Source organism: Rhopalosiphum maidis, chromosome 2 (genome assembly GCF_003676215.2).
Source record: "Rhopalosiphum maidis isolate BTI-1 chromosome 2, ASM367621v3, whole genome shotgun sequence".
In the NCBI taxonomy this organism is placed as follows: domain Eukaryota; kingdom Metazoa; phylum Arthropoda; class Insecta; order Hemiptera; family Aphididae; genus Rhopalosiphum; species Rhopalosiphum maidis.
Window position 1 is genome coordinate 5,800,761 of NC_040878.1, and position 14,158 is coordinate 5,814,918.

Genomic DNA, 14,158 nt, shown 5'->3' on the forward strand with positions numbered 1-14,158 from the left:
TAGCAATTATATAATATACACACAATAAAACTATCTGTAATTGCGATAACACGCGGGTGTTATAACATCGGTCAGTCGGAATCGGAGTCCAGTCGTAGTCGGATCTCGTGGGAGGCGTGTTGGAATAACGAAACGGTATACTTAATAAAGTCGATAAAAACAAAACAGAAATATTCTACCAAATTTGGGCATCGCACGGGTGTGAAAATACGGTTGATTTATTTTTTTCAATTAAGCGCAGCGTATCTGTTAAACGTACTTTTAGCGTATCATATATGTATATACCTACAATAATAATTATACTATTTTTTATACATTATAATATATTATTTCGTAACCAGGTGGCGAAGATAGCCGGCGGGACTGGCATATAGTGTAATCGCTTAAACGAAAACGATATTTTAGGCGTGTGAAACACTGACGGGCCTATAATCTATAAATATATATATATATATAATAATAATACGTATATTAAACGTCTTCACATCATATATTATACATCCATATACCTATAAGGTAGGTACTTACACTAGTCGATAAAATTTAGATTAACTTAATTTAGTGTGCATAAGACAATAATTGGTATATTATATTATGAAATTGACGTGTAGTAAAAATTCAATTATTACAATCTTTAAAGTATCTTGTAGGTACTACTAGATACAATATAATATAATATTAAAATACATATAAATTGTGCTTTTATATTAACTATTAAATTTCTTGAACACATGATGAAATTGGCTTAAAAAAGTTCGATTTTCGGTGCAGTATTCTGGTAGAATATAATAATATTTATTAAAATGTACAGTATAAAGCCAGCTTGACAAGACCGGATGTTATATGTATTTTATAATAGGTGTTACATGCGTTATGTGGTGATTAACATATTGTTATTACTATAAATTATTATAATAGTATACTTATTACACATTCAACTACCTGCAAAAATTTACTTTTAGGTATTAGATAGGTTACGCGTACAAGTTTATTTTGCATACCCACTTTACTATGTGTTACTTCGTGTTTCTGGTATCTTTTGGTACTCAATCCTATCTAATACTGCCATCATGTACAATATTGTACATAATATTCTATTGTAACTATACACTCAGCGATTTATTTTTGATTTGAACCAACACGATATTTTTGATAAAAATAATATTTGTTTTCCACTAAACGATTTAAGTAAGTGGACATTGCATTGTAAATTTGAGTTCTTACAAAATCAAAAGCTTTTTTCGACAGCCGGTTCCAGTTTTTTTTTTTTTTTTGGCTAAAATTGCCAGTATTTTTTAAAGCATTCAGCATTGTTTCAAATTTCTTTGTTTAGACTCAATTTAGAGTAGTTTTCTTAATCAAAAAATTATCGAAAACCTTTTTATATACATTGCGTGTTTTGTTCAACCCGGGGTTTTTTTTTGTATAAGCTCATGCTTTATTGTTTTCAAATTCATTATCACGACAAAAATGTCACATAACCGTCCTAGTGACCCACACAATTCCTGTATGTCACTGAACAGCTTTTTATAATATTGTTTTTCATTCGACGAATACAATTCCTCGATTTTGTTGTACACACATCCGCTGCGCTGCAACCATGACTGTGTTGTAGTAGTAACTATTATATTTTGTTATTAATTGCCGTGTTTTACTGAATGCAGCGCGTCGTGACTGGCGATCGACCGCTACCGCGACTCGTGGATGAAATGTTTTTCATGTTGGTTATTTAAATTTTAAATATGATTTTCGATTTACATATATATTTTGCATCGTGTAAATCGGTATAAACCACACACAACCAATATATATATATACCGGATATACGTTTCAATTATACACGCATTCCGTAAGTAATTTATGCGCGAATATTTCATGGGGTGTTTAAAGAATTTTTCACCTTTCTCGACCGTTATCTTTTATATGTATAATAATAATATATTATATTAAAATACGATAACCCGCACGAATAATATTAATAAATCGTTAAAGGTGAATTAAATAGTAATAAATCACGTCGGGACGGTTATATAAACCTATCGCATTACCTATGTACGAGTACACACACTTAGTTTTATTGCAAATAAATATAATACGTTAAAAAAGGGGCATTTTGCACTTATTCTCGCGGTTAAAAACGGGCTTACTATATACACGATTTACACGCATGCATAAACCATCGGTAAAGAAAATACTCTAGATGATGTCGATTTACAAAACTGCATCGTATCAGCTGTATTTGGCTGCAATATATTATTAGTGCTTTGCGTTAGTCAATTATTCGATTTTTAAATTTCTGGTGCTCCCGAATATATTTGTGGTTGTTTAAACATCTGAATAAAAAATAAAAGTGATTTTTTAGGTTAGGTTTGGGTAGGACCAATTTTTTTAAACTATAAGATGTTACTGAATTAATGGATGAAATTAAGGATATTTATGTATTTATATTAAAATGTATAACTAAATATTGTAATTAGATTTTCCATATTTTTTAATTAAGAATTTATCAGCTTATGAGAAGATTTGTATTAAATACTTGCCTATTGTATAATTTTTAATTGATATTAAAAAAAAAAAAAATGTTATGTCTAAAAATAGCTCAAAATAATTGATTAAAATTTATATCAAAAAAATAAAATCGATTTTATTTAAAATTGTATTTGCGTATAAATCCCCATTTTTATTAATTTTTTTTTTTTTCCTTTCTACCGACTTTTTTAAGTACCAATTATATTAAATATGAAACTAGAAGCTACCCCTATTTTTACTATCTTAAAATGTGTTTATTGATAAATGAAAAAACACATCATTGTAAAATTAATTCGCTTATTGTTCTGCTCAGATTTTAAAATCCCGATCGCGGAATTAATAACTAAATCATATAATGTTATAAATAATCGGCTTAAACCACAACTCCAAAGTCCCAGTCCACCGCACCATCCGTGCATGATATATTATAATGTATAATAACTTATTAAAATATAGGTATCTGTATACCTAATTAAATAATTACTGCACTCATACACTGTACACGTGCAGCACGATGACGACCGTGTAGGTGCCTCGTCCAACCGGTGTATTAGTATACGGCGTATACCGCACAGTAATGTGGCCTACGCATTTCCGGTGTAGTTTGGCGGAAAATACTCAACTGGTGTACTCGCACTCGGCGGGAAATGCGTATTATTACCATTATAATATATCTGACGAGGTCACCGCCGTCGGAGGTGCTATTATTGCATTTTAACATAATATTTATATCTAACTTTATTGTACACGGTGTCTATTTTATGTGCGGGGTGGGGGCAGAGAACCAAGTACCTCGACTATATTTTCAGGTATTTTAACTCACCCATTTTTTTTCGAATTAGATGCATAGAAAAGTAGTAAATTTACGATTTAGTACACAGTATGTGTAAATATTGATAGTTGATATAGAATACACTGATTTGAGATATTTGTATAACAATTATGGCACCTACATTGTAAAGCGATTAGTAACCATAAGCATGATTATTTACATATAGATAGATCTATGACTTTGTAAACACGAACGATAAAATATAAGCATTAAGTAGGTTAAGAATATTTGTCAATGTGGACAAGATGACAGTATATTATGTTATAAATGGAAAATAATCTCATTTTATAGAATTTATAAAACTTAAGGGGCGTGAGGGGCAAGTCTCCCCCAATGGTTGTATTATGTATATTATGTATTTATTTATTTATTTATTTAAAGTATGCTCTATAGTAGTCAATGGTAACATTACAAGAAATATTTAAGTATATATAATTGAAATATTAATATACAAGATATAATAATAAGAGACAAAAACAGTAAAAATGTATAATTAATTGGCTAGTTGTAGAACTTTTTTCTACTATCAGTTGAATAGCTAGGTATACTATTTCTTTTTTAAGTTAAGCACTAACCATATGTTGTATAATACATGCATAATACTCCAGTTATTATGGATTATTTCTCCATTAGAAATGTATCGGTTTCCGCGTTTTTTCTCTTCCCGTTGACTACTATACGGCCCCCCTCGTCTAAGATTGACTGCAACGTACTTAAGAAGATTGTGTCGATTCCGCCGAGCACGACAGTTTCTGCCGTCGGATGATCGACACGCCGCGACGGTGCTCGACGTGTGTGCCGTTTGGGCGCGCGGCGCGTGATGTTGACGAAGGAGTTAGAAAGCTTTCGGTTCTTTACATTCCTCTCCCTCGTTGCCTTTATACATATTATAGAGGTATAATGTATACAAATTCGATCCCTAAACGCGATATTATATACGTCTTGCAGCGTGTGAAAGCAAGCCATTGATAACACCGTTTGTGTGTACAGATAGAATATACGCGCAGGTACTACCATCGATACGTGCAGCGTATATATTCATAATATATGTATAATAGTATGTAAAACGAACGTGATCACGTCAAAATAATATCATACACACACACACCCATATATATAATATGTGTGTGTGTGTATAAGTATATAATAATATTATGTGTAAATAGACGTGTTCGCTCAATCGCGCGCGGTTTCCCGATAGTAGCAATCGATTTCTCTCCCGATTGAAATTCAAATTTTTCGTACATTTTTCCGCGCATGTCACCACGCTATCTTACGCGCGCATTTTCGTTTCGCACGTCTACCAAACACGCATCGCTCAGCACGCACTTTTCTCATATAATGTAACATTAATATTATAATACATATTATATGATATTATGTTTTCGACGCGCTTGACCACCGGTCGTTCGCATCGTTGTATAATAATAATTATTATTTTTCACGAATATAATAATAATTGCATTGCATTATTCAACGTGCCTATATAATATACACGCGCGCAGCCGGCTACTGGTCGACGCCGATTGTTTTGGCAGCACACGCACCCACTGCAGCAGCAGAACTGCTCCCACGCCCACGTTCATAATCGTCTATAATGTTCAATAATTGAATTAACCTATAGGATTATTATATACGCGGTATGTGGTTAACTCGAGCTGTATATGTGTATAATATGGATGTATGTATTTATGTATATATGTATATGTGTGTGTGTGAGTGTGTGTGAGTGTGTGTGTGTGTGTGTGTGTGTGTGTGTGTGTGTGTGTGTGTGTGTGTGTGTGTGTGTGTATACCGTTATCGGTCCGCGAATATCGTGATATTACGATGTTTGATTATTATATTTGTTTTGATATGCACCTGGGAAAATTTTTATGAAAATCGGACTAAGACGGCAGACCGGTTGGGAGGAACCGGCACGAGTTCAAACGGTGCATTAGAAAACCGGTATGTGCGGTATGAATAAAAAAAAGGGTTGACTTGTGAAAACCGTTTACCATGGAGTCGTTGTTGTACGATCTGCTGTTTCCCATTATTATTATACATATTATACATATATACTACAAATCTGAGAACGATATCGTTCAGGAAAAATGTCTCGACCTCCAAAAATTTTGGTTTATTGAATTTCACATACAATTAAATGAGACGAGAGCTAGTGAAACCCGTTTCGAATCCAATTGATCTACATTTAAGGAGATCCAATGTCAATAAACCATGGCGGGTACACACACATAATAGTAATCTGTAATTTAAAAACACGGATAACGGTACGCCGCCGCAGCGGCGGTGGTCGTTCGGTGTGTGCGCGCTAGCTGCATGCGCTTATTCGATCATTTAATGACGTAAACAGTTACGCGGAATAAAAATATGACTCAAAGTATAGGTATGAATGAACACATTATAATACATGAACGAACAAACCAGACCAAGAGCGCGATACGGACGTGTCCGAATGTCCGATGTTGATAACACGTCGAGGTATTTAATATAATATATAGTAACACCGAGCTCGATGATAACATAATAAATAAGTTCAACGAGCTGATAAGCTTCGTTATGGGTATGTTATTCGTTACGGTTCTATAACGAATAACTGAGTGTATACGAGGTAATGAGTGTTTACTGATCAAGGTTAATCGGCAGTGTTGCGAGTGTATAATATTATGTATCTCATGGACCTATATGTATAAAGTTATATTGTTAAGACTCGACAATTTCATAAAAAACGTGCCGATAAAATTTTACCCATCGCCGTTTACGTCACATTATAAATAAATACATTAAATCAAGTGCCTCTTGTGTGAATATATTATGTTGTTATAATATTATATGTACAAATAATATAATATGCATATAAAATATTTAATCTTATGATAATTATAACCATAATTATCATTATTTACATAATATATTATTCGTAAAGAAAATATTGATCTAATCGAAATCACATTGTCGTTAGTCTTAAAAATGTTGTACGTAGCGAAACACACACACAAACATGTTAATATTATGATGCTAGTATGTCCGTTTCTTTTTTTTTAAATTAAAACGCTTATTGTGATAGTATCGTAAGAACAGCTCAACCGTGGGATCGTTATTGTAAGAACTTTTCAATAATCATAGTGAAATATAATTAATTATAATTATTAAATCATACAGTTGTTACTGTTGAATGACATTTCATTATTACCGGCCCTTTCTTAAAAATATGGCATTGTATGAATTCTTCAAGCATATCGGATAGGTGTAAGGTAAAAACAATAACTAAATCAAAACCTATTATTGTTATAAAAATATTTTTTTATAAAATGCGTTAGAAAACCACATGTTTGAAGATACAAGATTTGAAAGCTGTTTAATATTCCCGCATCTCAGTATCTGATTATCATATTATGTGACGACGATGCGATTTTCGTCTACCGGCAGAATTATTTGATCAGTTAAAATAAAATTGGCAAGTTCGCAGCTTCCAAACCGACAGACAGCTGATAACCTATAACCGTATCAACCTAACCCGTATATAACTTAACCTATCTGGTGTAGATGATCGTACCGATTATAGCGGTGCTAAAATCCTTATCATTTATGATTTATTGTCATCTCGCGCTGACCCGCAGGCAGGGTGCAGTACGTTTGTTTTTGGTCTACCTCCTCGTCGAGGTGGCAATAATAATATTGATAATAATAATAATAATAATAATATAATATATCGACTACGTTTTTCTCTGGCGCCGTCTGGTCACATAAATACACGTATGACAATGGACTATCTACCTAAAGATCGGCCTTTATTTTATAATATATAATATTATACAAAGCATTCCGAGGATTATTTTACATGGTTCACATAAGGACGCCATGAGGGCCGTGTACTGGTAGTGTACGAATAATGACAATAATGTATATTCTAATTTTGGTTTTGTAAAATATATAACATTTATATTTTTATGTTTTCTGATGGAACTATAATATATAATAACATGTAATATGATTTCGTATTTTTAAATTTACTTATATATAAACTATAGACATGATACTTTACATTCAATTAATTATTATTATTCGTATAAATATATTATAAAGTATTATTTGTGATTTAGTTAGTGGACGTATTGATGCTCTTTCTCTACTTTTTTAAGTTAGTTGTAAAATTCCTTTCCATCTTACTCAAATGTCTGCTCTTTTCACTATACCTATTCATAACACAAATTAAAGTAAAAACCTCTCAATTAGTAAAATAATATACCTTGGAAATGAACACCTGCGCTTATTTTACTATTTTTTTTTTTTTGTCTTATTATTAATATTTATGTTTACACATTTTATTATTATCTATACCTTATTACTTATGTTATTTATATTAATTTTTCATCTTATTAATGAAACCATTTAATTGTAAAGTAATTTGGACGTATTTTAATTTTTAATATATAACACCAATTTATGTCCAAGAATAATACTTCTGTAAATTATATTAGGACTACGGCCTGTAAATAATAATAATAATATGATATCCGTACATACACCAACGAACATTTTTCATATATCGCTTAATATAATAAGAACTTCGACTCATTATTTTGTTTTTATAAATCCATTTAAAATCTTAAGTAACGTTCAAAATATCTTTTAATGAAATTTGTTAGTTTTTGAATATGTTAATACGAGGTTACCATTTTAAAAATCGTTATTCATTGATAATAAATTATAATGTTCATTAGTATTGTATGTTCGAACGACTAAAAACTGTAGTAAAAAACGCTTTGTAAAAATGATCGAAGATCAAACTCTTATTGTTCATAATGAGTAATCGTTTTACGAACACTATATTTTTCATTGACTTTCGAATAATTGACGGCAATTAATGGTGCATCGTAAAGCTATACAGATAATTTAACTGTGTGGTCTCCGACACAAGTCGTAACCCTTTCGGCTTTATTAAATTTAAACAGTTTCCGTCCTCGCAACGGATAGCACAAGTGGTATTTTATAATCGCGTGATAACACATTACTCCGACCTTTAATTCACTCCGACTTATTTGATAATTTGCGTTTGCATATAAATCTCTCGTATTATATTTATATATACCTTATATATTCTACCTATTTATACTTGGTTTATATTATATTAAATTATACCAAAATTATAAAGGTGTAAATTTTATTCCCGCGCGCACAAATTCCTTCTGTTTTTGTTTAATCTGCTTGTACCTATATAAATATATTATCATTTTTAATATAATTATATTTTGTAGATTATGTATAAGTGCCACCGCTGCTGGACATATTATACACGCGTATGCAAATCCGAATTGTATACGATCGTCATGTCCGTATAACCCAAACAAACTTTTTTTTACGATTCTACGCTGCTGCTAAAATTAATAGTATTATTTAGTGTACGATACGGTCAGGACGAGCCAGGCGTCATAGGTACTCGCCAAACGCACAGAGTGCGGTGAAGAACTGACGAGTACGATAATAACAATAAAACGTCGGTGTGCACTCGTCCGGTATAAAATATAATTTTTGTTTGGCATTTTTTCTCTAGAAAAACCCTCTGCTGATTTTGTGTCGTAAATTCCGCATCACTTGGCATCGACTATAAATTATAATAAATGTCTCCCCCCATCATATACACATTATGTAGTGATATTGTATGGTGGTACCGGACTATAGTAGAATCGCTTTGTTTTAGACTGTCGAACAAATTAATAACTATTATATATTATTATTATTATTACTATTATACTGTTTTTGGTTTTCCGGCGACTTTAATTCGTGTTGCCGGGAAGCCCCTAGCCGCGCCACCGTCCGTGTTCGTTCAACTGTTAAATTAGTCGATTGTTATTGCTTCCTGGGGTGGTGTGCGGCGATTGTGTGCGGTATTTTTATTTTTACGTCTACCCGCACCAACCAAAGCCGTATATATTATAGTTTGAAATATAGGCTGCTGCGCAATCATAGACTCCTCGCTAGTCGACCTGCAGCATATAGCCGGTGCCTATTGGATTATTTTTTTAACTGGAAAATATCGTCCTCGGCCAAATATATATAGGAAAAGATAGGGTTCTTTTGCTCCCCATCTTCTCAATTTGTATGTAATAATGAGTTTCAATGATTACATGCGTTCAACTAATGTCGGGAAAATTAATTCTGATAAGATCCTGTGCAAAGTAACAGCGGCGTACGATCGTAATTTGGTCGACCTACCATTTTATATTATATTCTATCGTGTTATATGTAGGTACTGCTACAGCGTTAGAATTACAGTACATATTATATTATAATAATTCAATTCAACGACTAACTGTTTTTTTTTTAATTTACGGATCTTGGTTACGTGCAGACGTATTTATGTGTACATATTAATTTATACGCAAGACATGTTCTAGACGTCTTACGGTTAAAGACAATCCGTCAGGCTCTACTGTTCAAAAATAAATTCAGTTTTATTTTTATACGTACGAGTATAATAATATGTGAACGCGTGACGTATGACCGGAAGAGGCTTAGTAATGTCGAGAAATGTGGGGAGTTTACACCTGTGGTACTATAATGTTAATGTTGAACTCTGATAATGTTTTTTTGTCTTCAAATCGTTGATTTAAGTAAATATTTTTCTTTTTTGAATCATTCGTGTCATTTAATGATCGTGCGTTTAATGTTCTTAAAAAACCATTCGATTTAGTATTATTATATCTACTATAATGCTGTATGATGAAAGGTAAATAAACATGCAATCAAAATAATTACCTAAACCAAAATTGCTTTTGCATATATACATTTATCAGGAATGTTGAAATTTTTTCTCTATACGTAAAAAAAAAAAAAAAACGTGAAAATCTAAAATTTACCATAAACGGATATCGGCAATCGATAAAAAGTTTTCTTTTTCAATAATGCTTTGATAAATAAACGTTCGGTTCTGAAACTTTATTCCGGAAGTGAAAATCACTCAATACTACTACTATAGTATTAGTGTAAATTATAATAATATTGTTATTATTGTGCTATTTGAGAAGACGTATGCTGCGTGCCTGAGTATGTTGTCCGTCACGATTATAATAATATAGTAGCTGTAGAAGTCTGCCGTGTCATCCGTGGCGGTGGAGGCAGTGTTAGCATAAATATATAATATAATATAAAATAAGCAAGGAGGTCAATGTTTCCGATGCGGTGTATTGTTTTTAAGTCTCATGTTTACGTTCACGACCCACATGATGCTACGTCAATGTAAATATTGACCTTTTTCGCGCACGTGTGTCGTACTATCGCGCGGTCTTCGTTGCCTTCGTCGTATATCAAACTCCATAGAAAACCTAAAAATAAATTATTTCAACGGTGCACCACGTTTTTTGGGGTCGGCATTAATGATGGATACTGTATTCCGCATCCCCAGCTAGATGTTGTGTAGCAGCTACAGAAAAGTTTATTCCACGACGGCATGAATAATACTGACGCCGAAGTGTTCTCGTGTTCCACAGCTACCATAAATTGGATCGGTTTCCGGTGAATACTCACAGTGGGAATTGGAAACTTTTCATATGCACAAATATACGAGACTATAGGTGATAAGTGCCATATTATCCTTAAAGTCGGCAGACATTTCATTAATATTTTATATACATTCATATGTATTATACAGCCTCGTCAGGCAAAATAGCAGTAACGAACTAGAGTACTGCACAGCTATCGGATAATATTATTTTATACATTCGATAATATACATTCGCCTACTGTGGTCATACACCTTAACATATATACGGTAAAAATCAATTTTCTAGTATAATCGTAGAAGGCTACTCGTTATAAACAAAATCTTGTAATAAGATCGAACTTTAATGCATTGTAGTAAATACACACAAATAAAAAAAAAATACATGTTTTAGTTTATTATATACACAGAAGGGATTTATGTTAGATTAGTGAGATCACAACACTAAATCGTGTATATTATAATATTATGAAATTCTAAGCGATATTTTGTGTTTTTCTAATTGAATTTCTTTCTGTTTTTTTCAGTGTTGTGACGGTTGGACTGGGTGGCCGCTTAGCCACGGTCAGCGTGGCGTGCTGACTCATCTGGTGGCGCCGATCGGTTGCTGCTCGGGCGGCGCACCGCTGTCTGACGCGTACCTGTCGCTGGACGTGGCTAGTGCTGGGCTGGCTGTGAACTGGGTGGGCGCGGGCGCCCGGCTCCGAAGCAGACTGTCCACCGATACCGCGGCCATGCTGGCCGGTGATTTGCAACAGCTGAGCGCCACGCTCAAACACCTGGTAGCCGTGGTCGACAGGTCGGTCCACAGGGTGCCGCTCGACCGGATACCGTACCCTTGTTACGGATGCCAAGACCGGATGTGCCAGTCGCCGACGCGACATCCGCGACAGACCTTTGCCACCGACAACGATGACCGCACAAAGGCCGCCTTGCAACAGCAGCACAGCAACGGTGGCAGTGTGTATGACGACGCCGACAACTCTATACCACATATCGACTCCGACCCAGAGGACTCGTCGATCCAAGACAAACCCTACCCGCCGGTCGACAACGAAGGTGAGTTTTTACATTATTTTTTTATTTTCTAAAAAAGTTTTCGAATCATTTGAAATATAGAAATAACAATATGATGCTCAAAGGTTAGGTTATGAAATATTTTGACTTTTTATATACCTAAACTGCGGACGGATATATTATTTTTTTTCTTTAAAATTTTCAATTTATGTTTATTCTTATTGTCACTTTTGCTATACTCTAATTATTGTATTATCTTTCCATATTATTCTAAGTATTCAATATTGTTATTATATTTGATACGATATTACTCTTAAATTATTATTACTATATAGTAGGTATATATACAATATAAATATATATATATGTATAGAATACACGTAAATTGTCTATGTTGATTGTAATGTTTATATAATTTAAATTTAACGATAACTATTATTAGCCTTTGTAGAAAGCAGTTTATAGGTTTTTAGGATTTCTAGTTCAATGTTTAACTTTTGACTTTTGTACCTATATTTTAAATTAATATAAAAATATCGTGGTTTTTCATTCGAAGGTGTGTGGATACAATTATTTTTTTATTATTTACCAAATTACACCACTACAAATTTTATTAAACATATTATTCTATTTTTTTTGACTAAACACAAAGATCTTTTGAATTTCGATATAGATTTTCAGTTAGTTTGTTTAGGTGCTGTTGTATCCAGAAATATTTTATGATTTTTTCTTAAGGATAGGCATTCTTTCGGACCACTCCGATAACAATAATAAATTATGAGTTACGAGTTTGAATTCTGTTGTCGCCCCTACACTTTATCATTAACCACCCATCCATCTAACATTACGCATAGGCGTTATTGTCACGTGCATGTACATACCGCAACAGAGATAACTGAGCGGGATATCGTTTTGTCCATAATATCGGGTATACATGTATAATGTATCTATATAATATACTATATATCATTGTGGCATTCATGTTACTGTCACCGAAACGCTTTTCGTTTTTTTTTTTTACACAATTTAAAATGTTTAGATGACCAATAATTCCATCTCACGTGCGCTGTGCATACAATACCGGTCTATATCTGACTATCCGTATAGTGCTGCGTTGTATACAAAATAATTGTAATGTTGTCCCTGCCGTGTATTATGTCATGCGTGTGACTAATTATGAAATGGTGTCCAGGAGATACGGCGACGATGGGGACCATGACGATTGTCACAACAAGTACAGTGCGCGTCTATTATAATATTATTATTCGGCTTTTCTGTGGAGAAGACGACAACGGTCGTCGACTCAAGCCACAAAAAGAAGGTGTATCTTAAATACACGTATCGTGCGTCATACTCATACAGGATTCAATTACTGTACACGCTTCGGTTTTCAACTTTTCGTATAATATTTGTTATTGTATGATATAGCCGACACATATAATATGATAATATATACTGGGTGATAAATCAAGCATGCTTACCGTATTTTCTTTAATATTGTAGTTATTTAAAATCTAAGTTTTGGAATTTTAAAATATACTTGAAAACTTTACTCAAATACTTGATGTATTTTGTACAATTTAAGGAATGTCCTGTAACAACATAGCAATATAAACTTTTGGTTTTCAAATAAATCCAAAAATGTTCGATTTAAATTATTAAGCAGATATGTATATATATATTTTTTTTTTGAGAATTTTTATGTATCTAAATCAAAATTCGATCGAGTAGTCTCAGAGCTATTAAATATAATATAATAGATTCGTGATGAATGATGATATAGGTTAGAAAAATGTAGGAGGTATGATGTTTTTAAAATTATAGTAATTATATTTATCTATTAATTTATTGTAATTCGTAAAATAGAAGTTTGTAACGCCATAGAACATTTCTTATATTGTATAAAAAAAATATAAAGTATTCAAAAATACAATATTTATGTACATTTAAAAATTCCAAAAATTCGATTTTGAATAACTGCATTGTTAAAAACAAGGGAGGTAGTTATGTTTGGTGACTTATGCTATATATAATATTATAGCTTTAAAACGTGGGCTAAGAACTATCTAAAAACATTTGTAAGACATATACATTTCAAACATACTGTAAGTAACAGCGATGGCTTATTACAGTTGTTTCACTTTCGTCGTTTATTATGTTTTTTTGTACGCGTGTGATGTTTTGGTATAGGTCACTTCACCGCTTTATATAAGAGAAGATGCTCGTGATAATAAACCTGACAGTATATTCATAAATATAGGTTATGTATATTATTGTCT

The 14,158-nt window shown here is 32.7% G+C and overlaps 1 protein-coding gene across 1 annotated transcript in view; it reads left to right on the forward strand.

Moving 5' to 3' along the window:
• The window catches only part of LOC113552374 (puratrophin-1-like), a 159,294-nt gene that overhangs the window by 79,155 nt on the left and 65,981 nt on the right, over positions 1-14,158 (forward strand). The window contains 1 exon segment of the mRNA XM_026955246.1: positions 11,390-11,921. Coding sequence (XP_026811047.1) covers positions 11,390-11,921 — 532 coding nt within the window.